Raw genomic sequence first — 27,519 nt, 5'->3', positions numbered from 1 at the left:
AAGTAAATGCGAGGGTCTTGGCAAGAGGCGTGGAGTTAAAAGATAAAGAATCACACACAAAGTGGGAGTTGTCACAGCTGCTCTTTGCTGATGACACTGTGCTCTTGGGAGATTCTGAAGAGAAGTTGCAGAGATTGGTGGATGAATTTGGTAGGGTGTGCAAAAGAAGAAAATTAAAGGTGAATACAGGAAAGAGTAAGGTTATGAGGATAACAAAAAGATTAGGTGATGAAAGATTGAATATCAGATTGGAGGGAGAGAGTATGGAGGAGGTGAACGTATTCAGATATTTGGGAGTGGACGTGTCAGCGGATGGGTCTATGAAAGATGAGGTGAATCATAGAATTGATGAGGGAAAAAGAGTGAGTGGTGCACTTAGGAGTCTGTGGAGACAAAGAACTTTGTCCTTGGAGGCAAAGAGGGGAATGTATGAGAGTATAGTTTTACCAACGCTCTTATATGGGTGTGAAGCGTGGGTGATGAATGTTGCAGCGAGGAGAAGGCTGGAGGCAGTGGAGATGTCGTGTCTGAGGGCAATGTGTGGTGTGAATATAATGCAGAGAATTCGTAGTTTGGAAGTTAGGAGGAGGTGCGGGATTACCAAAACTGTTGTCCAGAGGGCTGAGGAAGGGTTGTTGAGGTGGTTCGGACATGTAGAGAGAATGGAGCGAAACAGAATGACTTCAAGAGTGTATCAGTCTGTAGTGGAAGGAAGGCGGGGTAGGGGTCGGCCTAGGAAGGGTTGGAGGGAGGGGGTAAAGGAGGTTTTGTGTGCGAGGGGCTTGGACTTCCAGCAGGCATGCGTGAGCGTGTTTGATAGGAGTGAATGGAGACAAATGGTTTTTAATACTTGACGTGCTGTTGGAGTGTGAGCAAAGTAACATTTATGAAGGGATTCAGGGAAACCGGCAGGCCGGACTTGAGTCCTGGAGATGGGAAGTACAGTGCCTGCACTCTGAAGGAGGGGTGTTAATGTTGCAGTTTAAAAACTGTAGTGTAAAGCACCCTTCTGGCAAGACAGTGATGGAGCGAATGATGGTGAAAGTTTTTCTTTTTCGGGCCACCCTGCCTTGGTGGGAATCGGCCAGTGTGATAATAATAAAAAAAAATAACACATATACAGTTACACAAATTATCATACAAAGTAACATGTGTAAATTACCTAGGATAACCTAAAAATGAGTCAAAGTGACTTATTTCCATTGTGGTTCTTGTAAGTGTTATCAGCACATACACAATATTTTATGAAGGTCTAGCATAGTATAAATAAGTTCATTTAGGTACAGGTACACATAAGTACACAAATTTAGGCGGCTAAAATGATCATATGTAGTAACATATGTGTAAATTACCTAGGATAACCCCCCAAAAAATTTCAGACGAAGTGACTTATTTCCACTGGGTTCCTTGTAAAATCTTATTATTTAATCCAATTAAAAATTGCGACTTATTGTCATTGAGATCCCTGGCTACATGAGACAACAAATCTTCAGACCAAATACCTGGAGTTTACCTGGAGAGGGTTTCGGTGGTCAACGCCCCCACAGCTCGGTCTGAGACCAGACCTCGTGGTGGATCAGAGTCTGATCAACCAGGCTGCTACTGCTGGCCGCACGCCATTACAACATTAATATAATCTGGGGGGAAGCGTTAAACTAGTAGGGGGTAAGACAATGCTCAGGGTAAGGGAGGCAATCATAAAACTGTAATTAATTCAGTTCATTTTATTCCTATTTGTATTTAATTGTAATTTATTTTCATGCCTTTGATTTATTATTTAATTTATTTTTTTACTGTTAACAATGAGTGACTTACTGTGCCTAAGAATCATCAGGCATCACAAGCACACTATGAAAATTTATGGACCCCAATGGAAATACAAAGACCCTAATGGAAATACGAAGACCCTAATGGAAATACGAAGACCCTAATGGAAATACGAAGACCCTAATGGAAATACGAAGACCCTAATGGAAATACGAAGACCCTAATGGAAATGCGAAGACCCTAATGGAAATACGAAGACCCTAATGGAAATACGAAGACCCTAATGGAAATACGAAGACCCTAATGGAAATACGAAGACCCTAATGGAAATACGAAGACCCTAATGGAAATACGAAGACCCTAATGGAAATACGAAGACCCTAATGGAAATACGAAGACCCTAATGGAAATACGAAGACCCTAATGGAAATACAAAGACCCTAATGGAAATACAAAGACCCTAATGGAAATACAAAGACCCCAATGAAAATACAAAGACCATAATGGAAATACAAAGACCCCAATGGAAATACAAAGACCATAATGGAAATACAAAGACCATAATGGAAATACAAGCACCCCTAATGGAAATAAGTCAGTTTGTCTATCTTTTTTGGGTTATCCTTTATAATTTACACTATGTATGCTAACTGCACTTATGTGTACCTGTATCTAAATACATTTATTCAATCCTTAAAGAAGGAAGCAAATATACGGTCGCCGGCTGGGATATAAATAGTGATTTTCTAGGTTATCAGCAGTTTGAGTTGTGTTACTCTACTCTATGGTGGTTCACTTTTACTTTACCTTGTAGTAAAGTAGAGGAATGAAGTGGGTAGAGGAATATAGTGTACCTTGGAGTGGGAGGTAGCAGTGTTGGTGGTAGTGTTGGTCCAACAAGTGTGTGTCCGGCTGGTTCAATGAACCTCACTCAGCCACCACTACTGCTGTACACACACACACACACACACACACACACACACACACACACACACACACACACACTGCAAAGAGACCTGGACAGGCTGAACATGTGGTCCAGTAACTGGCTTCTCGAATTCAATCCAGCCAAATGCAGTCATGAAGATTGGGGAGGGGCAAAGAAGACCGCAGACAGAGTATAGGCTAGGTGGACAAAGACTACAGACCTCACTCAGGGAGAAAGACCTTGGGGTGACCATAACACCGAGCACATCACCAGAGGCACACATCAACCAAATAACTGCTGCAGCATACGGGCGCCTGGCAAACCTACGGATAGCGTTCCGATACCTCAGTAAGGAGTCGTTCAAGACCCTGTATACCATTTACGTCAGGCCCATACTGGAGTATGCAGCACCAGTTTGGAATCCACACCTAGTCAAGCACGTCAAGAAATTAGAGAAAGTGCAAAGGTTTGCAACAAGACTAGTCCCAGAGCTACGGGGATTGTCCTACGAAGAAAGGTTGAGGGAAATCGGCCTGACGACACTGGAGGCCAGGAGGGTCAGGGGAGACATGATAACGACATATAAAATACTGCGCGGAATAGACAAGGTGGACAAAGACAGGATGTTCCAGAGATGGGACACAGACACAAGAGGTCACAATTGGAAGTTGAAGACTCAGATGAATCGAAGGGATGTTAGGAAGTATTTCTTCAGTCATAGAGTAGTCAAGTCATGGAATAGTCTAGAAAGTGAAGTAGTGGAGGCGGGAACCATACATAGTTTTAAGGCGAGGTATGATAAAGCTCATGTAGCAGGGAGAGAGAGGACCTAGTAGCAATCAGTGAAGAGGCGGGGCCAGGAGCTATGACTCGACCCCTGCAACCACAAATAGGTGAGTACAAATAGGTGAGTACACACACACACACACACACACAGGGGCCAGGAGCTGAGACTCGACCCCTGCAACCACAATTAAGTGAGTACACACAAATATCATGGAGCAGGGAGAGTGAATTAGTATCGACCAGTGAAGAGGCGGGGCCAGGAGCTATGACTAGACCCCTGCAACCACATATAGGTGAGTAATATAGGTGAGTACACACACACACACACACACACACACACACACACACACACACACGTCAGGCCCATACTGGAGTATGCAGCACCAGTTTGGAACCCACACCTAGTCAAGCACGGCAAGAAATTAGAGAAAGTGCAAAGGTTTGCAACAAGACTAGTCCCAGAGCTACGGGGATTGTCCTACGAAGAAAGGTTGAGGGAAATCGGCCTGACGACACTGGAGGACAGGAGGGTCAGGGGAGACATGATAACGACATATAAAATACTGCACGGAATAGACAAGGTGGACAAAGACGGGATGTTCCAGAGAAGGGACACAGACACAAGAGGTCACAATTGGAAGTTGAAGACTCAGATGAATCAAAGGGATGTTAGGAAGTATTTCTTCAGTCATAGAGTAGTCAGGCCGTGGAATAGCCTATAAAGTGACGTAGTAGAGGCGGGAACCATAGTTCTAGGGTGAGATATGATAAAGCTCATGGGGCAGGGAGAGAGAGGACCTAGCAGTAATCAGTGAAGAGGCAGGGCCAGGAGCTATGACTCGACCTCTGCAACCACAAATAGGTGAGTACACACACACACTCAACCGAGGAAGAAGTGAAGAGGCTTCTGAGTGAGCTAGATACCATCTCTCCATGGGTCCTAAGAGAGGGAGCAGATGTGCTATGTGTACCCCTAACAACAATATTCAATACATCAAAACAGGGAGATTGCCTGAGGCACGGAAGACAGCAAATGTAGTTCCAATTTTTAAAAAAGGAGACAGAAATGAAGCACTAAACTACGGACCAGTGTCACTGACATATGAAGTATGCAAAGTCATGGAGAAGATTATCAGGAGAAGAGTGGTGGAACACCTAGAAAGGAATAATCTCATCAACAGCAGCTAACGTGGTTTCAGGGGCGGGAACTCCTGTGTCACAAATCTACTGGAGTTCTATGACAGGGTGACAGCAGTAAGATAAGAGAGAGAGGGGTGGGTAGATTGCATTTTCTTGGACTGTAAGAAGGCGTTTGACACAGTTCCACACAAGAGATTAGTGCAAAAACTGGAGGACCAAGCAGGGATAACAGGGAAGGCACTACAATGGATCAGGGAATACTTATCAGGAAGACAGCAGCGAGTCATGGTACGTGGCGAGGTGTCAGAGTGGGCGCCTGTGACCAGCGGGGTCCCACAGGGGACAGTCCAAAGACCAGTGTTGTTTCTGGTATTTGTGAACGACATGACGGAAGGAATAGACTCCGAAGTTTCCCTGTTTGCAGATGACGTGAAGTTGATGAGAAGAATTCATTCGGTCGAAGACCATTCAGAACTACAAAGAGATTTGGACAGGCTGCAGACCTGGTCCAGCAATTGGCTCCTAGAGTTCAACCCCACCAAGTACAAGGTCACAAAGATTGGGGAAGGGCAAAGAAGACCGCAGACGGAGTACAGTCTAGGGGGCCAGAGACTACGAACCTCACTCAAGGAAAAAGATCTTGGGATGAGTATATAACACCAGGCACATCCCCTGAGGCACATATCAACCAAATAACTGCTGCAGCATATGGGCGCCTAGCAAACCTCAGAACAGCATTCCGACATCTTAATAAGGAATCGTTCAGGATCCTGTACACCGTGTACGATAGGCCCATATTAGAGTATGCGGCACCAGTTTGGAACCCACACCTAGCCAAGCATGTAAAGAAACTAGAGAAAGTGCAAAGGTTTGCAACAAGACTAGTCACAGAGTTAAGTGGTATGTACTACGAGGAGAGGTTAAGGGAAATCGACCTGACGACACTGGAGGACAGGAGAGATAGGGACACATGATAACGACATACAAAATATTGAGAGGAATTGACAAGGTGGACAAAGACGGGATGTTCCTGAGATGGGACACAGCAACAAGGGGTCACAGTTAGAAGTTGAAGACTCAGATGGATCACAGGGATGTTAGGAAGTATTTCTTCAGTCACAGAGTTGTCAGGAAATGAAAAAGTCTAGGAACTGATGTAGTGGAGGCAAGATCCATACATACCTTTAAGAAGAGGTATGATAAAGCTCATGGAGCAGGAGTGACCTAGTAGCGACTAGTGAAGAGGCGGGGCCAGGAGCCGAGTATCGACCCCTGCAACCACAATAGGCGAGTACACGCACACACATCAGGCGGGGACAGGAGCTATGAATCGACCCCTGCAACCACAAATAGTTCAGTACACACACACACACACACACACACACACACACACACACACACACACAACTTAAGCTAAATCATGTTAATAAAATTGCTCACAAGCAGTGCCCAGAATACCTTGCTGGCTTGTTTCTCAAGGTTAAGAACAACAATCAGTATGGTACTAAGGGAAGTGAACAAAATCTGTAGTACCAACAAGGTGGTCAGACTTTATATATATATTATTACGCAGCAATAAATCAGTGGAACGGATTGTCTGAACATGTTAAGGCCAGTCCAAGCATGTAGCTCAGTTCACTTTATTTTTTTTTTTTATTCGCCGGTATTCTCCCGGCCCGGGTCTTTTCCAAGTAGTGGTGACCCGGCCTTGGCTCCCTATCTGGGGAGTGTCTCGAGACTTAAGTCTCCCATGGGAGGAGGTACAGTACCTCCTCATCTTTGGGACCAAGTGTCCCCAGGCCTAGCCACATTCCCCGCCCTCACGGGGCTCGTAGGGAGAAGCTAGGCCTCTGGTCTGCCATCTACCCCGCCTCAAATGGGCTCGTGGGGATGGCAGTCTTATTCTTCAGTCTTATTCTGTTGTATCTCCCCTCAAGGAAGGTTCCTTGATGTTGGTGAGGGGCTCTTGATTTAGGGAATTGGATCTGTGCTCCAGTTCCCCGAATTAAGCCTGAATGCCTTCCACATCCCCCACCCAGGCGCTGTATAATCCTCCGGGTTTAGCGCTTCCCCCTTGATTATAATAATAATAATCTGTTGTACCTCTTTGTACTGTAGATAGCTTTCACACATTTGAGTCACTTAGCTGCTTTAATTTTTAAGTTTAGAATCATGACTGATATCTACTGTATCTTACAGCTAGGTTTTAAATAATAAGATATTACAAGGAATGTAAATAAGTCATTTTGTCTAACTTTTGTGGGATCCTAGGGAATCCACACGTTACTATACCTGGAGGGTGTTTCAGGGTCAGCGCTCCCGCAGCCAGGTCTATGATAATTGTACCAATTTATCACACCAACGAAGAGGCGGGACCAAGAGTTGAGACTCGATCCCTGCAACCACCTATAGGTGAGTACACACAGAGTGCCATGAAACAAGAAACTAGAAGGAAAGGCAGAAAGTGAAATGATGGAGTACGTAGCTAAAAAGTGCCTGGAGGCCGAGGAGAAATTTATACCCAGAAGCAGAAGCACATACAAGAATAGAATGAGCTTATGGTTCACTAAGAGGTGAAAGGAGGCAAAAACTAAAAGTGCGAGAGCATGGAAGACTTATGGGAAGCAAATAATGCTGGAAAACAGAGAAGCAAGTAGAAGAGCCAGCAATGAATATGCGTTGATATAAAGAGAGGCTTAACGGCAATATGAGAATGACATGTCATTCAAAGCCAAATCTGAGCCAAAGTTGATGTACAGCCACATCAGAAGGAAAACAACTGTATGGGACTAGGTAATGAAACTGAAGAAAGAAGGAAGCTCATTAGGAATGACCAGAAATTCTGTGAGGAGATAAACAAAAGATTTAGGGAGGTATTTTCAGTGGAGTGGTGAATGAAATGAACAAGTAGTGGAGGAACCTCTAGACATCATAGCACTCACAGAGATAAAGATCACAGAGACGATAACAGATGCAACATTTCGGGCTGGATGTCAAATTATGAGGAAGGTCAGAAACAACAAAGGTGGAGAAGTACTGGAATTTCGAGGAGATTAGAGGAATAAACAGAGCAACGGAAAATAATTACAAGTAGGCACACTCAAGCCTGGGGAACACTAGGTAGTGATAGCAGTGATGTGCAACCCTCCACTAAACAGAAGATCAAGACAGGAACATGACAATGATAACTGAGTGATGGCGGAGGTGGTGAGAGGAGCCCACAAGGCAATAGACAGGGGACCCCTGGAGAAACATGGGGGACCAGAAACGTGGAGAGCTAAGATGCTGGAGGTAGCAATGGAAAACTTTATGCGCCAACATATCAGGGACACAGCCAGAGAGAGAAGAGGAGACGAGCCAGCAAGTTCGGGCCTTTAACGTACCCTGAGTAATTTTGACGTAGGGATACTGAATGCAAGAGACCCTTTGGTGCTAGCAACCACACAGTTCTGAGTTTCAGATACCTCGTGGAAGTAAACTTGGAGAGAGATAAAGCAGAGAAACAACAAGAGAAATCAGTCTTCAGTAGAGGAGACTACACTGGCATAAGGCAATTCCTGAATGGGTTTTAGTAGGAAAGGGAACAGTAAGGACAATGATGGAGAATGTACTGTAGCTGGAAAGTGTAGGAAACAGAGGAGAAATTCATACCTAGGAGCAAAAAGTGCAAAGGTTTGCAGCAAGGCTAGTTCCAGAGGTAAGGTATATGAGCTCTGAGGCGAGACTAAGGGAGTTAAATCTGATGATATAGAGGATAGGACAAGGGGCGATAAGATAACGATATACAAAATGCTGAGAGGAATTGATAGGGTGAACAGAGATAGATTGTTCGAAACGATAAACAGAAGCATGAGGGCACAACTAGAAGCTAAAAGCAGGGATGTTAGAAAATATTTCTTCAGCCTCAAAGTGGTCAGGAAGTTTAGTGATTTGAACAACAAAATAGAGAGAGGCTCCATAGACAACCTCGATAACGAGTTTTGAAGAGCTCACGACACCAGGGGAGAATGAACCCAGTAGCGGCCAGTTTGAGAGGCAGGGCCAGGAGCTGAGACTCAATCCCCAGGAACCACAACTGAGTGTACCCACCCACATCCCAAGGATCCTAACCTATTTAACTCTTTCTCCTCACCACCCAAGCCTCCCCTCACACACACACACTCACATCCCAGGCCACCCTTCCCACGCATCACCATCCTCCCCACAACAATCCAGCCGGCTACCAACCGTAGCTCAGTTGGTAGCGCACTTAGCTCACACACTGAGTGTCCGTTGTTTGATCCCCAGGTGGAAACATTGGGCGTGTTTCCTTACACCTGCTGTCCCTGTTCACCTAGCAGGTGTTAGCCGACTGGTGTGGGTGGCATCCTGGGTGGTGGTAGTATACCTCAGATAGGGCTGGGGCTTTGCAATGAGCTGAAGTAGGGTTGTGGCTAGCTGGAGTTTTGAGACGGGCTGGAGTTTTGAGACTCTCTGACCGCGGGTTCAATCCCGGCCGGGGTATGGTTTATTACAGCTCTTAGCCTGTCGGACCCCACCCATCTCCCTTACACACAGTTCCATCTATTAACCCCCTTCCCTATAGTCAGCCTGTCCCCACCCATTAAGTTCCTTCGCGCACATAATACACTCACCTAACTGTATTTGTTGGGGTTGAGGTTTGGCTCCTGACCTCGCTTCCTAGACTGGTTTCTAGTCTATCACACATACTCCCGAGGTTGTGTATTGAGTTTGCTCCACCACTTTCTCATCCAACTCTTTAAACTTTTCAGCCACTCTGAGGCCAAACACTTCCTTACATTCTTATAGTTCATATTTGGTTCCAGCTTCCACCTGTCTTGTCCTTGCTCTGTCAGTTCCTCCTCAAATTTCATACGTCGTTATCATATCTCTGTTATCATATCATATCATAAGGACCCCAATGGAAATAAGTAATTTTGTCTGACTTTTTTGGGTTATCCCAGGTTCTCTACACATATACTGCTATGTATGATAATTCTATGTAACTGTATTTGTGTATACCTGAATAAACTTACTTACTTACTGTTCTCATGCCTCCGCTATGGCTGTCAGGATTACTTCCTCCAGTCTCTCTCACCAAGGGTTAGGTTAAGTTAGGGTAGATAGCTTCGTCAGCAAACAGGACAAGAGTTTCCTGACGCTGGTCACATGATGACCCGCAGCTGGAGCTTTTGGTCATCTGACCGAGGCCTTCCACTGGCTTATCGGTCCACCCCTTTAAAAATTGTAGTTATGATTATAACTATTTATGTCTAGCAACAAGGGATATAAACATTGCTATTTGAACATTTCCTATTTTTCCAAGATCACTTCGCTACCAGACATATAAGAGAGAGAGATTTCGTTCGGATTTTTAACCCCGGAGGGTTAGCCACCCAGGATAACCCAAGAAAGTCAGTGCGTCATCGAGGACTGTCTAACTTATTTCCATTGGGGTCCTTAATCTTGTCCCCCAGGATGCGACCCACACCAGTCGACTAACACCCAGGTACCTATTTGCTGCTAGGTGAACAGGACAACAGGTGTAAGGAAACGTGTCGAATGTTTCCACCCGCCGGGAATCGAACCCGGGCCCTCCGTGTGTGAAGCGGGAGCTTTAGCCACCAGGCCACCGGGCCACAATCTCTTTTTAATAATTTGCTTAATTGTGGTTATATAAGTCTTTAAAGGATACTACAACTTAACCTAATCCATCATAAACTAATCTAAATTTACTTAACCTAACTTCAAGAAAACACGAGTTGGAGAAAAACAGGAAATTGTTAAAAATTGGCAGTGAGCAAAGCGTAAGAAAACATGCTTCAAAATTAAATCGGTTTGCCTCAAATTACATTCCTCTCAGTTCTGGAACTAGTCTGGTTATATACCTTTACGCCCTTTCCAATGTTCTGTAGATGCTTCACCAAGTAATGGCTACTTTCTGGGGTCACGTATTCGATGATTAGTTTAACAAGATGACTCATGAAATCTTAATAACACGATTGCAAACAAATCAGGGAATGGGTGGAACTCACGGAAAGTGAGTCGTAAAACTCTAAGCCGGTGCGTTAACCACCTGACCAGCTGGTTCTAATAAGATACATCCAACTAGATGTACCTGAAGGATACCTTGAAATAAGTCACTCTGACTTTTTTTTGGGTTATCCTAGGTTCCCTACATATATGCTGCTATGTATGATAATTCTATGTAACTGTATTTGTGTATACCTGAATAAACTTACTTACTTATCGGGGCGCGGGGTTCAACGCCCCTGCGGACCGGTCCATGACACGGCCTTGTGGTGGATAAGGGCCTGCTGCATGCCAACTATCGCACGAACCACAGCCCGGTTGTTCGGGAACTTTAGGTGCCTGCCCAGCTCCCTTTTGAAGACAGCCAGGAAGGGTCTATTGGCAATTCCCCTTAAGTATGCTGGGAGACAGTTGAACAGTCTTGGGCCCCTGGCGCTTACTACGTTGTCTCTTAGTATACTGATGACGTTCCTGCTTTTCACTGTGGGAATGTTGCACTGCCTGCCGAGTCTTTTGCTTCCGTAGGGAGTTATTCCCGTGTGAAGATTTGGGACTAGTCCCTCTAAAATTCTCTCAGTGTATATTATCATGAATCTTTCTTTCCTGCGTTCCAAGGAATACATGTCAGGTGACTCCAACCGTTCCCAGTAATTTAGGTGCTTTATTGTACTTATATATGCAGTGAAAGTTCTCTGTATATCCTCCAGGTCTGCAATTTTGCCTACCTTGAAAGGGGCTGTTACTGTACAGCAATATTCCAGCCTAGAGAGAACAAGCTATTTGAAGAGAAGAGAAGGTATATTTCTAGACAACATAGGGAAGTTAGTATGGGCCACCACTGTGACCACAAATGCAGGTTTTTACAGATGAATCCAACACAGCTGGTGTGAAAACAGTTCTGGAATTGATTTTAATGAGTTAATAATTGTGCTACAGAGGTACCCGATCCTTCTAGAAGCTGGGACACTAATCGGTAAAGCTCTCTCTTCACACGGCGAGGGTCTGCGTTCGATTCCCAGCGAGGGTAGAAACATTGGGCGTGTTTTTTTACAGCAGTTATCTATGTTCACCCATCAGTAAAATGGGTACGTAGGAGTTAGTTCACTGGTGTGGGTCGCATCCTGGGACAAGGACCTAATTTGCCCGAATTGCTCTGCATAACAAGGGGCTTTCTATATAGTAGTATGTCATTGATGTCAGCAAGGCCTATATACCTTGTACATGTACTTGTAGTACTTGGAGTTTACCTGGCGAGGGTTTCGGGGTCAACGCCCCCGCGGCCCGGTCTGAGACCAGCCCTCATGGTGGATCAGGGTCTGATCAACCAGGCTGTTACTGCTGGCCGCACGTAAGCTGACGTACGAACCACAGCCTGGTTGGTTAGGTACTGACTTTAGGTGCCTGTCCAGTGCCTTCTTGAAGACAGCCAGGGGTCAATTGGTAATCCCCCTTATGTATGCTGGGAGGTAATTGAACAGTCTTGGGCCCCGGACACTTATTGTGTTGTCTCTCAATGTACTCGTGACGCCCATGCTTTTCATCGGGGGAATGTTGCATCTCCTGCCGAGTCTTTTGCTTTCATACGGAGTGATTTTCGTTTGCAGGTTTGGTACCAATCCCTCCAGGACCTTCCAAGTGTATATTATCGTGTATCTCTCTCGCCTGCGTTCGAGGGAATACAGATCAAGGCCCTTCAACCGTTCCCAGTAGTTTAGGTGCCTTATCGCCGTGAAAGATCTTTGTACACTCTCCAGGTCTGCAATGTCGCCAACCTTGAAGGGGGCCGTTAGTGCACAGCAGTATTCCAGCCTAGAGAGCACAAGCGATTTGAAGAGAATCATCATGGGCTTGGCGTCCCTAGTCTTAAAGGTTCTCATTATCCATCCTATCATTTTCCTAGCGGATGAGGTAGATACATTGTTGTTGTCTTTGAAGGCGAGATCCTCTGACATTATCATTCCCAGGTCCTTCACAATACTTTTCCGCTCTATTGTATGATTAGAATTTGTGGTATACCCTGACACATTTTTAATTTCTTCAAGTTTTCCATATCTGAGTAATTGAAATTTCTCCTCGTTGAACTTCATATTGTTTTGAGTGGCCCATTCGAAGATTTGGTTGATGTCGGCTTGGAGTCTCATAGTGTCTTCGATGGAGGTCACTGCCATGGTGATCCGGGTGTCATCCGCAAGGGAAGACACGGAACTATGGCTTACATCTCTGTCTATGTCAGAAATGAGGATGAGGAATGGAATAGGAGCGAGTACTGTGCCTTGTGGAACAGCTTTTTACCGTGGCTGCCTGGGACTTTACTCTGTTGACTATTACTCTTTGTCTTCTGTTTGTCAGGAAGTTGTAGATCAATCTACCAACTTTTCCCGTTATTCCTTTATCCCGCATTATTATTATCATTATTATTATTATTATTATTTGTGGAAAATTGCATTTATCTGAATGTATCATTATATACATAACAGTAAATGAACATAGATAACTATTATTTATCAGTTAGACAAGTAGGAATTTGGGACACCTAGGTCGCAAAAAATGTCCTCCTTCGATACCTACCACTGTCATATACACAAGTTGCTCTGGACTTATTAATTATAAATGAAATATACATCACCAGGAATGCTGGTAAATATATAAATTTGTGGACTGTATATTAAAATTAAAAAAGGATTATAGTATATACACACATTTATGTAACAGAAGGAGAATATATCTTAATCATAACACTCACCAATTTGACTGGAGATTAAGTTGTATCATACTCAGAAAACCTCACTGTCTATACATGAAAATAACAACCGGCCAGAGTTATAACATAACAGACTTATCTGAGGTTCCTGGAGTTGTCTTATCCAGTCGCCTGATATCTCAAGTTATGCAGGAATGCACATCCAACAATTTCGCCTCCTATCTGAGAGGTGTCAGCCCAATTTTAACCTCTAGAGCACGAAAAATTCTTCCCATTACACTAACGTTTACTTGGCTCATCCAAACCAAAATGGCGACTGCCCTCTTTTTAAAAATACACTTTTATTCAATACAATATAGGGCATCTATTTACCTATAAATTACCGTATTTCCGGATAATATACAGTATTTTTCACATTATTATTATTATTATTATTATTATTATTATTATTATTATTATTATTATTATTATTGTTAAGTAAAGGTAGTTACAGTCCATTCCTTCCATCCCCTTCATGTCTCCAGTAAATTCCAAACCATTTTTCCAGTATGGTATGATACAATTTTCCTCTCTGTTTTCATTACGACAGATGATGCAAGATAGTCCTTAATCTAGATAGAGGGTAGAAAGTACATCGTGTAATTACCTAGACTCACCCCCCCCCCAAAAAAAAATAAAGTCAGGCAAAGTGACTTTTTATTTAAAACTTAAAGGTTAAAACAGTTAAGTAACTCTTAGGACATATCCTTGGGTAACTTTATTGAGGAAACTTTTCGCCACACAGTGGCTTCATCAGTCCATACAAAGGAGAAACTTGAACAGGAGGAGAATGAGGTAATCAGTCCCTCAACCTTGAGTCGATGTGGTCAGTCCATCAATCTTGAATAGAATATGGCATATGAGCGGAGAAGCAGCTTATAAACCGTAGGCAGGAGAGGTGCAGCAGTCGTAGGTGGTGTCACATTTGTCCAATGTGGAAGTAGGTCGTGCCCAAGGGTTAGGCAAGCGAAGAATTCCCAAGTATTAAGATCCCAAGAAGTTGCAGTGTCTGACAGGATTGTAGATGAATAGTTCAGAGAACCGACACGAGTTAAATGAACATACAACCTCTGACCTTATGCCTGTGACCTATCCCATAGATCAGGGTGACGTCCTCCTGGCTGCAAGGAGTAGGCTGAAGGCAGTGGAGATGTGTATAAGGGCCATGTAAGGTGTGAATATTATGCAGAGAATTCTCAGTTTGGAGATTAGAATGTACGGGGTTACTACAAGTATTATTCAGAGGGCTGAAGAGAGTTTGCTGAAGTAGTTCTGACATTTAGAGAGGATGAAACAAAATATGACGACTTGGAGGGTGTGTGTGTGTGTGTGTGTGTGTGTGTGTGTGTGTGTGTGTGTGTGTGTGTGTGTGTGTGTGTGTGTGTGTGTGTGTGTGTGTGTGTGTGTGTGTGTTTGTGTGTGTGTGTGTGTGTGTGTGTGTGTGTGTGTGTGTTGTTTTGTAGAGATAAAATTTATCATCATTTATGATTAACCCTCCCCCTGTGTTGCAAGGGCTCCAAAGACTAGTGTTGCAAGGGTGTTCACGTGAGCAGCAGGAGCCAGCTCTACAGTTTCTGGACCAGCATGACACAGCACTGCCACACCACACCAATCATCCTGCCACACCACACCAGACATCATGCCACACCACACCAGCCATCCTTCCACACCACACCAGTCTATCTTGCCACACCACACCAGTCATCCTGGCACACCACACCAGTCATCCTTCCACACCACACCAGCCATCCTGCCACACCACACCAGTCATCCTTCCACACCACACCAGTATCTTGCCACACCACACCAGTCATCCTGGCACACCACACCAGTCATCCTGGCACACCACACCAGCCATCCTGCCACACCACACCAGTCATCCTTCCACACCACACCAGTATCTTGCCACACCGCACCAGTCATCCTGCCACACCACACCAGTCATCCTGCCACACCACACCAGTCATCCTGCCACACCACACCAGTCATCCTTCCACACCACACCAGTATCTTGCCACACCACACCAGTCATCCTGCCACACCAGTCATCCTGCCACACCACACCAGTCATCCTGCCACACCACACCAGTCATCCTGCCACACCACACCAGTCATCCTACCACACCACACCAGTCATCCTGCCACACCACACCAGTCATCCTGCCACACCACACCAGTCATCCTGCCACACCACACCAGTCATCCTGCCACACCACACCAGTCATCCTGCCACACCACACCAGTCATCCTGCCACACCACACCAGTCATCCTTCCACACCACACCAGTATCTTGCCACACCACACCAGTCATCCTGCCACACCACACCAGTCATCCTGCCACACCACACCAGTATCTTGCCACACCACACCAGTCATCCTGCCACACCACACCAGTCATCCTTCAACACCACATCAGTCTATCTTGCCACACCATACCAGGGTTTAAGAAATAAGATCGCCACCCATCTAGTTATCCATCAGTTACACATCCCAGGGCAACATGGGTTTAGAGAAGTGCACTCCTGTCTGTCCCAACTACTGGACCACTCACTGACAAGGTCTTGGAGGCTTTAGAGGACAGACAAAATGCAGATGTAGTATACACAAACTTTGCGAAAGCCTTCGACAAATGCGACAATGGTGTAATAGTGGACAAAATGCATGATAATGGAATAATATAAAAAGTTGGTAGATGGATCTATAACTCCCTAAGAAATAGAATATTGAAAAGCAATATAGACAGGGCCTAATACACAAAGATATTCTTAAACACTATTCATAAGTCCTCACCAAAGTAATAAAGAAAGCCAAACAACTATACTATTCCAGTAGATTCACTGACACAAGAGGAGATATAAAAAAGACCTGGAAAACACTCTCTCAGATTCTAGGGACCCACAAACTGAAAAAAAAACAAGAATATTGTCCTAACTAAACCTAATGAAACACCACTGCATCCCACTGACACAGCTAACAAGATAAACGACTTCTTCTCAACCATAGGTTCTAATCTCGCCAATAAAATCCCACGTACCAATGCCCATGCCGGGGACTACCTAGATGGGAATTTCCCAAATTCCTTCTATCTTGCTCCAACTGAGCCCACGGAAGTCACCGAGATTATAAAGTCACTTAAAAATAACTCAGGGAATCTGTCTCATCTCCCACCATTATTGTACAAGAGAGCAGCCCATGTCCTCTCGCATGCTATCTCATTACTTTTTAACAAGTCACTAGAAACTAGCACCTTCCCGAAATTACTCAAGACGGCAAGGGTTACACCAATACATAAAGGTGGTGACCCTACAGATTTAAAAAACTATAGGCCAATATCAAACTTACCATTGCTATCCAAAATCTTTGAGAAACTCGTGCACAGGAGACTATATTCATTTATAACGGCACAAAACATACTCAACCCCTGCCAATTTGGATTCAGGAAAAATAAAAGCACTAACGATGCAATCATAAAAATGCTAGATCTGCTTTACACAGCATTGGAAAATAAGGAATATCCACTAGGAATTTTTATTGACCTAAGAAAAGCTTTTGACACAGTAGACCACGGCATCCTACTCCACAAACTTGACCATTATGGTATAAGAGGCCATGCACTTGCATATTTCAAATCTTACCTTACTAATAGGTATCAGTATGTCACCATAAAGACACAGCATCAACAACACAGCCACTTGATACTGGAGTTCCGCAGGGAAGTGTCCTTGGTCCCCTGCTCTTCCTCATATACATCAATGATCTTCCAAACGTATCTCAACACCTGAACCCCATTCTCTTAGCTGACGACACGACTTATGTCATCTCTCACCCTAATCTTGCCACCCTCAACACCATTGTTAATGAGGAGCTGATCAAAATATCGACTTGGATGACAGCCAATAAACTTACGCTTAACACTGACAAAACCTACTACATTATGTTTGGTAGCAGAGCAGGAGATGCGCAAATTAATATTAAGATCGACAACACTCTAATTGCCAGGCATAATGAGGGCAAATTCCTAGGCCTATACCTCGACAACAACCTGAACTTCAGCACCCATATCCAACACATAACCAAAAAAGTATCCAAAACGGTGGGGATCCTCTCCAAGATACGATACTACGTGTCACAAACTGCCCTTCTCACACTATACCATTCACTTATATATCCATACCTCACCTATGCTATTTGTGCTTGGGGATCAACTGCAGCAACACACCTAAAGCCAATAATAACCCAAGAAAAAGTCGCAGTAAGAATAATCACTAAATCCCATCCCTGGCAACCCCCCCCCACTCTTCATAGATCCAAACTTACTCCCTGTTCAGCACATCCACACTTACTACTGTGCAATCTACATCTACAGGACCTTAAATTCCAATATTAACCTTGACCTAAAACGCTTTCTTGATAGTTGTGACAGAACCCACATGCACAACACCAGACACAAACATCTCTATGACATTCCCCTTGTCCGACTAAACCTTTACAAAAATTCAATGTATGTCAAAGGCCCTAAAATCTGGAACACCCTACCTGAAAATTCTAAAACTGCAGACACATTCATCATCTTCAAAACTACCATCAGAAAACATCTTATCTCCCTGATACACCCCGTCAACAAACTACATAAAAACCACCTGGTGGTTCACACTTACACTCACTCACCCATTTGACCATAAACAGAAATATCAATCTCAATCTCAAAACAATGAATCTTAACTAGTCATAAGTTGGCCTGTGATACTCCAATACTGAAACTATGTACTGTGCCAAAACAAAAGCATTCACATTGCTAAACTCACAAACTAGTATTTAGTCACTTAGCCATAATACCAACTTACCTCATAATTTTGTAATATTTTAAACTTAAGATTTAATTTAAGTCTGCCCGAAATGCCAAGCCATGCTAGGCATGGCTAGGCATGTAAACTCAGCATTGTAATCCTTATAGAGAATAAACTTGGAATAGTAAACAGAGTGAAGTTTGAGGCGGCTTCAGTAAATAGCTGTTCCACAAGGCACAGTTCTTGCCCCCATCCTGTTCCTCATCCTACAAATATTCTCTACTGAACTTACTAAAGCCATATAGTGCGAACTAGTTAAATATTCAGTTTTCTTGTATTCGTTGTAACTCACTTAATGACCATACGTAAAATTACTGCACTGTTATTGCCTTATTAATCTTAAGTTAGTCTTAAGTATGCTCGAAATGCTCTGCATATAAAGGGGCTTTTGGCATGTTCACCAAATTATTACCTTCCTTTGTACAAACATGTATCATGCTAAAATAAATTTGTCATTGTCATCCTCATCTCTAACATAGACAGAGATGTAAGCCACATCATCACATAATGGGTCCAGGGACTGTACCTCAACATTACAGAAGAACATAATGGGTCCAAGGACTGTACCTCAACATTACAGACCGAAGAAGAAAAGAAAAAATGCTAATAATAAATGAAAATGATAAAGGATAAAGTTTATTTTTATTTATTTAGTAATTTTAGCATACATACAGAGGTACAAAAAAATACAGGTAAGAGCAGCATGCCAAAGCCACTTATATGCATAGCATTACGGGAACTCAAAAGGCCTGAGCTTGCTATCACCTGCAGCTCACAAGACTGCCATCCCCACGAGCCCCTTTGGGGCGGGGCAGATGGCAGACCAGAGGCCTAGCTTCTCCCTACGAGCCCCGTGAGGGCGGGGAATGTGGTTAGGCCTGGGGACAGTTGGTCCCAAAGATGAGGGGGTACTTGTACCTCCTCCCATGGGAGACTTAAGTCTCGAGACACTCCCCAGATAGGGAGCCAAGGCCGGGTCACCACTACTTGGAAAAGACCCGGGCCGGGAGAATACCGGCGAATAAAAAAAAAAAAAAAAAAATAGCATTACGGGATCGACACCATGCCTAACCCTTCTAGGGTAGGGTAGGTGCCTGAGCCCGAGCCTTTAGCTCACAAGACTGTCATTCCCATTAGCCCCCTTGGGGCGGGGATGGGAGACCAGAGAGGCCTAGCTTGTGGCTAGGCCTGGGGACAGTTGGTCCCAAAGATGAGGAGGTACTTGTGCCTCCTCCCATGGGAGACTTAGGTCTCAGATACTCCCTAAAGAGGGAGCCAAGGCCGGGCCACCACTTGGACAAGGCCCGGGCCGGGAGAATACCGGCTAATCTTTAACTAACTAACTAGCATTACGGGCTGGCTTAAAATTAACTTAAGATTAACTAAGCAATGATAAAATCAGTGATAAAACATTATTGTAAACATAACTATAAAGCACAAATGAGTATTACAAAGACAGGTCATATGGTTGCATGCATTGCTGTACATTCAGTCGATTTTTTTTTTTTATTCGCCGGTACTCTCCCGGCCCGGGTCTTTTCCAAGTAGTGGTGACCCGGCCTTGGCTCCCTATCTGGGGAGTGTCTCGAGACTTAAGTCTCCCATGGGAGGAGGTACAAGTACCCCCTCATCTTTGGGACCAAGTGTCCCCAGGCCTAGCCACAGTCGTAGGGAGAAGCTAGGCCTCTGGTCTGCCATCTGCCCCGCCTCGAAGGGGCTCGTGGGGATGGCAGTCTTATGAGCTGCAGATGGTAGCAAGCTCAGGCCTTTTTCTTCAGTCGAATGGTTAGGTTAGGTAAAGATTAGCCGGTATTCTCCCGGCCCGGGCCTTTTCCAAGTGGTGGCCCGGCCTTGGCTCCCTCTTTAGGGAGTGTCTGAGACCTAAGTCTCCCATGGGAGGAGGCACAAGTACCTCCTCATCTTTGGGACCAACTGTCCCCAGGCCTAGCCACAAGCTAGGCCTCTCTGGTCTGCCATCCCCGCCCCAAGGGGGCAAATGGGAATGACAGTCTTATGAGCTAAAGGCTCGGGCTCAGGCACCTACCCTACCCTAGAAGGGTTAGGCATGGTGTCGATCAGTCGAATGGAGTATTCTGTTAGGTAGTGTTTAAAAAAATAACAAAGTTAGATTGGGTCCTAGGTTTATGTTTATGTATTAAGGAAAATCTGGTTAAGCAGAATATTTCTGCCATGACAATGAACTGGATTTAAAAAAAGTATTTTTTTCTCTTGCAGGATTATACAGAATCTTAAGCAGAATGCAAATGAATGAAATAAAACTGGAAATAAATAAAATTCTCTGGTCTATTTTTTTTTTTTTTAGTTTTAACAAGGGGAGACTTTCCTATTTTTGTGGCATTCTAAGCAACATTTTCGTTGGCTTTCTCACACATTTTCGTTTACTACTCGAGAATGCCTTATTCAATCGGCTTCAAATTTTTTAACACTTGTATAATATGTCTTGGGCAATATTCATGCGAGTTTTTACATGTGTAGGTGACCTATGAACGCTGTTATATAGGTCATTCCCAAATTTTGTGTCCCTGTGGCAGGTGGAGACAAGCTTCCCTGATTAACTTCAAAATTTTGAAGGTTGGTATATTTAATGGAGTATGTAGATACCATTTTACCACTTTTAATCTCGAAATGGCATAGTATTATTGTACCTTATTGCATTATTTTGCCTTGATGCTGGTGAGGGGTTCTTGATCCAAGGAACTGGAATTATCTTTCCTCCCATGCTTAGATTAAATTTCAATGCCTTCCATTACACAGGCTCTGTATAAGCCCTACGGGTTTATCGCTTTCCTCATTAAAATATAATTATGAAGGGCATCAATCATCAATGGCTGATCCTCAGAGAAGGTTCCTTGATGTTATTAAGTTTTTATTCTGGTACAGGTACATATAAATATAGTTACATAAATTAACATACATTAATATATTTCCATTGGGGTTCAAATCAAATCAAATCAAATTTTATTTCTTTGCAAATAGTACATTGGGTTAATAATAATGATAATAATATAATGATATATTTATTTCTACAAGTACATGTACATGGTATACAGACCATAGCTGACATCAGTGACATACTGCTACATGTATATAGAAAGCTGCTTGTTATGCTGAGCATTTTGGGAAAATTAGGTCAATTTTGTCCCAGGATGCGACCCACACCAGTCGACTAACACCCAGGTACCCATTTTACTGATGGGTAAAACATAGACAACCGGTGTAAGGAAACATGTCCAGTGTTTCTACCCTCGCCGGGAATCAAACCCAGACCCTTGTCGTGAAAGCGAAAGCTTTTGCCACCAGGCCACGAGGTTCTTGATCTAAGGAATTTGAACAATGCTCCAGTTCCTTGAATCAAGCCTGAATGCTCTTCATTTCCCGAGGCATTGTATGACCCCTATGGGTTTAGTTCTCTCCCCATTAATGTAATAATCAATCATGCTTTGGAAATAAGTCATGTCTCATTTTTTGTATTATTCTAGATAATTTTGTATTATCCTAGGTAATTTTGTGTTATCCTAAGTAATTTTGTGTTATCCTAGGTAATTGTGTTATCCTAGGTAATTTTTGTGTTATCTTAGGTAATATACACATGTTACTATGTATGATAATTGTAGTCACCTAAATATGTATAACTGTACTTTTGTGTACCTACACCCAGTGGCAGCTCGAGTATGGGCACTGCAGAACTGCAGCACCCATTTTCACTCGATATTATTGATAGCATTCAGTATAATGAGTCTTTTTTTCTTTAATTCTTTTTTTTATACTTGTACATTAGACAAGGATGTCAGCCACAGCACCGTGTCTTCCTTTGCAGATGACACCCAAATCTGCATGACAGTCTCTTCCATTGCAGACACTGCAAGGCTCCAGGCGGACATCAACCGAATCTTTCAGTGGGCTGCAGAAAACAATATGAAGTTCAACGATGAGAAATTTCAATTACTCAGATATGGTAATTAAATCTTCATCAGAGTACAAAACAAATTCTGGCCACAAAATAGAGCGAAACACCAACGTCAAAGACCTGGGAGTGATCATGTCGGAGGATCTCACCTTCAAGTACCATAACATTGTATCAATCGCATCTGCTAGAAAAATGACAGGATGGATAATGAGAACCTTCAAAACTAGGGAGGCCAAGCCCATGATGACACTCTTCAGGTCACTTGTTCTATCTAGGCTGGAATATTGCTGCACACTAACAGCACCTTTCAAGGCAGGTGAAATTGCTGACCTAGAAAATGTACAGAGAACCTTCACGGCACGCATAACGGAGATAAAACACCTCAATTACTGGGAGCGCTTGAGGTTCCTAAAACTGTATTCCCTGGAACCCAGGCGGGAGAGATACATGATTATATACACCTGGAAAAATCCTAGAGGGACTAGTACCGAACTTGCACACGAAAATCACTCACTACGAAAGCAAAAGACTTGGCAGACGATGCAACATCCCCCCAATGAAAAGCAGGGGTGTCACTAGCACGTTAAGAGACCATACAATAAGTGTCAGGGGCCCGAGACTGTTCAACTGCCTCCCAGCATACATAAGGGGGATTACCAACAGACCCCTGGCAGTCTTCAAGCTGGCACTGGACAAGCACCTAAAGTCGGTTCCTGACCAGCCGGGCTGTGGCTCGTACGTTGGTTTGCGTGCAGCCAGCAGCAACAGCCTGGTTGATCAGGCTCTGATCCACCAGGAGGCCTGGTCACAGACCGGGCCGCGGGGGCGTTGACCCCTGGAACTCTCTCCAGGTAAACTCCAGGTAAACTCCAGGTATATAATCCTTAAGCTTAATTTTAGTAGCCATCCCCTAGTACATGAAAAAATTACAAAAATCCTTGTATGGAACTGTGTGCTTCACAGTTCCAGTGACTCGGTGTTTGGCTGTTGTGTGCACATATCTGAGATAAGATGCTACATGCTAGGTAGAGAGAGCACTGTCACTGACACAGTGCCGACCCTGTTGTGCAAGTGCAAGGTAGTGTTTCTTTTTGACTCAGCGACATACTTGTATGTTGTGCTTAAAAACCATGTATGTTTTGCTCCTTTATCAATATTTTTACGTTACTTGCTGACAAAGTAAGCGTATAGTTTAAAAGAGTTTCTTATTACCTTTTTTTTAAATACAGCCTCTCACCACTTAGCAACGCACTTGTTTACCGATGACTTGAACCTACGACGAGCTCTCTGACCAGTATGCATACCTGAATAATGTATATTAGAGCTGATTTCCTCTATTCTGTTTATTGCAATGTACAGTACAATTCTGTATGAGCCTTTAAAAATATACTAAAAATGTTATAAATGGTGCAAGGGTGACATTAAAGCAATAACAAAGATGGTTGACATAAACCCATTACCATTATAATATACAGTGGTACCCCAAGTTTTGGCTATAATTCGTTCCAGAAGGCTGTTCGAGTGCCGTTACCTAACGAATTGTTCCCATAAGGAATAATGTAAATTAGATTAGTCTGTTTCGCCCCCCATAAATACACTTACAAAAGCACTTACGATAATACATGTACATAATTGTTCGAGTTGGGAGCTGTACGAAACTCGGGCACCACTGTACTCCTTGTTTAGCAATGAATTCGTTTACTGACGCAGTATTAGGAACAGAACCCCGTCATTAAGTGAGGAGAGGCTGTGTTGGCATAATGTGTGTCATCTTCCATTTATTTGCCAGTTTTCCTTTGTGAAGTGAAATTTTAAAAATTTTCCAAGTGGATAGCTCAGTTCTTCTGCACACACTTTTAAAGCCCATAATATTACAGAGTCAGGTTCTGTTGCTTTTTTGGTTGGGTCATCATCCAGAAATAATTACTTGAGATAAGATAAGATAAGATAAGATAAGATTTTGTTCGGATTTTTAACCCCGGAGGGTTAGCCACCCAGGATAACCCAAGAAAGTCAGTGCGTCATCGAGGACTGTCTAACTTATTTCCATTGGGGTCCTTAATCTTGTCCCCCAGGATGCGACCCACACCAGTCGACTAACACCCAGGTACCTATTTGCTGCTAGGTGAACAGGACAATAGGTGTAAGGAAACGTGTCGGAATTTCCACCCGCCGGGAATCGAACCCGGGCACTCCGTGTGTGAAGCGGGAGCTTTAGCCACCAGACCACCGGTGGCTATCTCAGTTATCTGCTTCATAAAAACTATCTACTTTTTGTAAATATACTCTGAACCTTTCTATAAGCAGTACCTCACCTCAGTTTCAGTTATTATTTTGTCATCTTTTAGTGTTTATCTGTAGCATTTAGTTTACTTTTTTGCAAACTTGGGTAAAAGATTTGGTTCCATCTCTTAAGCCTAGTCAAAGGCCGGGTTCTGGGATTAGATAAATCTCTCAAGCTCAGTCAAAGGTAAAGGTGTCTTGCTCCTGGCTAAAATACCAAAGGTTATACTGTGATAACTGATCATTAAATTTGTTTATTTATGTAGTTCATGTGATAGTCTTGTGACTAACATTTCTGAGAGAAAAAGTTTTCAAATTAGAAAAGGTACCAGTGTGTGTGTTTTTTGCAAAGGAGAATAATTGATCTTGGTTAGATTGTGGAACTTTTTTTTATTTACTTCCCTGTAAAAGACTCCATGGTATTACTGAGACACTAAAGATCAGAGATTTAGATTTTGCCACCGGAGTGGCTAGTTTATTGTGCACTCCATATCCATCTTGTGGACAGTAGTGCAAGAACATATGGATACACAAAAGGCCTAGGAACTAGGCTCCAAAAGGATTGATATCTACAGTTCACTTATCTGTTACAAGCAAATTTATGAAATTTGCTTAATACAGTGGACCCCCGGTTAATGATATTTTTTCACTCCAGAAGTATGTTCAGGTGCCAGTAGTGACCGAATTTGTTCCCATAAGCCATAAGGAATATTGTGAAGTAGATTAGTCCATTTCAGACCCCCAAACATACACGTACAAACGCACTTACATAAATACACTTACATAATTGGTCGCATTCGGAGGTGATCGTTATGCGGGGGTCCACTGTATATCTGGTCTACTAAAGAAAGTGGGACATAATCCAGTTATGTCTTGCTGCCTGTTGCTTGTAGCTGTAACTGTCTATTGAAACCAGACAACTGGAAATACTGTACCTTTGCCTGTTTGGCCTAGATTGTCTCTTATGGTTGTATTTTTCTCTGTGGTGGATGTGAAATAGATGGTAGAGTAAGTTATAAAGGTAAATGTGTTACAAATTTAAATTTTAAATACCAGTCTTACAATGACTGCAGTATATAATGGTATGTGTTGGTCTCGTGATCCCTTGCTATTTCCCAGACTATAACTCACACTTCTACTGTGAAGTTTTACTTCAATATGCAGGGATTGCATTGCCTTTCAATGTACCTGAAATACATTGCATACTAGTGGCTTTCTTTTGTGCATACCAGTGTTCTATTACATGTAATAAAACATTATTTTGAATTGTATAAAGAAAAACTTTTTATTTGTATCTCTTGAAGCAACATGTGTGCATTTGCCTTATTGATGATAAATATTGTTTTTTAATTCATTTATTTCATGTGTCAGATGTATTTGACAAACATAAACTTACAGCCATTTAAATTCATAATTATTAGTATAACCCCTTTTTGTTTCATTCTAGGTCATATTCGTCCTTCTTGAGACCAGCATGCATCACATATAGTCTGGAATATGTTACATGAAGACTTCAGTGACCTACCAGACTTAGAAAAGTGGAGGTGGAAATTAAAACCAGTTGATACTGGCTTTGGCACAGTTAGAAGCTTGGAAAAGGTGAGACTGGGTCAGCTGTCAAGTCTGCGGTACAGAGCACGTCTTCAAACCTGTCTGGCAGCCAGTCATGTCGTGTCAGATGTTAGATTGCATGAGCTTAAAGAGGTAATTTTTGACATGACTTCAGTCAGTTTTTTAGAGGAATTGCGAGTTAGATAACTGTTGACTAAGTATATTACAGTACTGTAATTATTAAGTGAAATCAAGCTGTTAAAATACAAAATTGTGTTGCTTCTCCAGAGACTTGAAATGTGTTCATTACCAAATTATATATTTTTCATTCCCAAAAGTTTTCTATAATATGTAATAAACCAAAATTAAATATTAGTTTTTAATAAACAGAAAGATTCATGGGAGGCTTCAATCATGGCCCCAAAAGTGTCGGATCTGCTAATTTTGGGACCATGGTTCAAGCCTCCCATCCATCTTAGGATATTAGGCAAAGCAACTTTTGAATATAAGATACTAATATGGTAAAGAAAACAAGAATAATAGTAGTAGTGAATAATAACAATAATAATAATAATATATATAATAATCATAATATTAATAATGATAATAAAATAATAATGATATAAATATTATTTACCATTCCTTCTGTTTTTTATTATTATTATTATTATTATTATTATTATTATTATTATTATTATTATTATTATTATTATTATTATCATCTTAGTCTTGCAATTCTCTTTCACAACTCTCACAACTTATGTAATTTATTAAATACTGTAGTTTCATTTTAATTACATTTTGATATTGCACAAAATTCACAGGTTTCGTCCACTTTCGTGACACATGCTGACTTGGAGTGTGTTGACTCACGGTATTTGTTGTGTGGCCTCAGTGATGGAGGTGTGGCCATATATGACACTTCTCTCATTAAGGAGGGAAGAATATACAGCGAGGTTGCTGCTGTTAAGGGTGGCCAGAGACAAAGTCACCAGTATCAGGTATGTTAATATGCTAGAATCCTCATTATAATCGATATTACGGGTTTGTTTGGTAGGTGCTGCAAGCGGGTGGTTAATGATACGTCTTCGGAGGCTTCTTCGTTTATTGTTAAGTCGTGGTGGGTACACAGGCTTGTGTGTTTGAGCCCATGGCCCGGGCAGGGCCATCCCACGAGAGAGAGCTGGGAGTAGGCCTTCTGTCTTGCTGCTAGGCCGCTGTGTGAGTGAGAGGCAAGTCTGGGCATACTGAAGTGGCAAGGCCTATAGGTGGCAGCACCAGCATGGCACGAAATATGAACTAAGCTGGCAGACAGCATGCGCTGTCTGTGCAGACAGTACAGGCTGTCTACATACGCTCGGCCACCTACCGCGCGTCGTCCCGACGCGACAATACTGGTAGTAAAAGCGAGGAAGGAAGAGGGATGAAGTCATCTTCACTTCATCATCCCATACAAGAAGCATCCGTCTCTCAACGAGTTATCCTGATGCCGTGTCTGCACGTTTGCGCATCCAG

At 42.9% G+C, this 27,519-nt stretch overlaps 2 protein-coding genes across 8 annotated transcripts in view; one reads left to right on the top strand and one right to left on the bottom strand.

Annotated features, from left to right (window-relative positions):
* The window catches only part of Oscillin (glucosamine-6-phosphate isomerase Oscillin), a 51,427-nt gene extending 34,340 nt beyond the window's left edge, over window positions 1-17,087 (bottom strand). For 2 of the 5 annotated variants that reach the window (XM_053788286.2, XM_053788285.2), the window contains exon 1: window positions 17,031-17,087. In XM_053788286.2, coding sequence (XP_053644261.1) covers window positions 17,031-17,072 — 42 coding nt within the window. In that variant the 5' untranslated portion in view covers window positions 17,073-17,087. Of the gene's footprint in view, window positions 1-2,574; window positions 2,780-9,420; window positions 9,476-17,030 lie in introns of those variants that run through there. The other 3 variants (XM_053788287.2, XM_053788288.2, XM_053788289.2) reach the window with 3 other exon arrangements.
* LOC128696857 (DNA excision repair protein ERCC-8) overlaps window positions 8,470-27,519 on the top strand; it is a 34,041-nt gene continuing 14,991 nt past the window's right edge. Inside the window, exons 1-3 of one of the 3 annotated variants that reach the window (XM_070096156.1) lie at window positions 8,470-8,700; window positions 25,901-26,157; window positions 26,829-27,005. In XM_070096156.1, coding sequence (XP_069952257.1) covers window positions 25,951-26,157; window positions 26,829-27,005 — 384 coding nt within the window. In that variant the 5' untranslated portion in view covers window positions 8,470-8,700; window positions 25,901-25,950. Of the gene's footprint in view, window positions 8,701-20,560; window positions 20,835-25,900; window positions 26,158-26,828; window positions 27,006-27,519 lie in introns of those variants that run through there. The other 2 variants (XM_053788279.2, XM_053788277.2) reach the window with 2 other exon arrangements.

This window comes from Cherax quadricarinatus, chromosome 52 (assembly GCF_038502225.1).
Source record: "Cherax quadricarinatus isolate ZL_2023a chromosome 52, ASM3850222v1, whole genome shotgun sequence".
Classification (NCBI taxonomy): domain Eukaryota; kingdom Metazoa; phylum Arthropoda; class Malacostraca; order Decapoda; family Parastacidae; genus Cherax; species Cherax quadricarinatus.
This window is presented reverse-complemented; position numbering and strand designations above follow the sequence as displayed.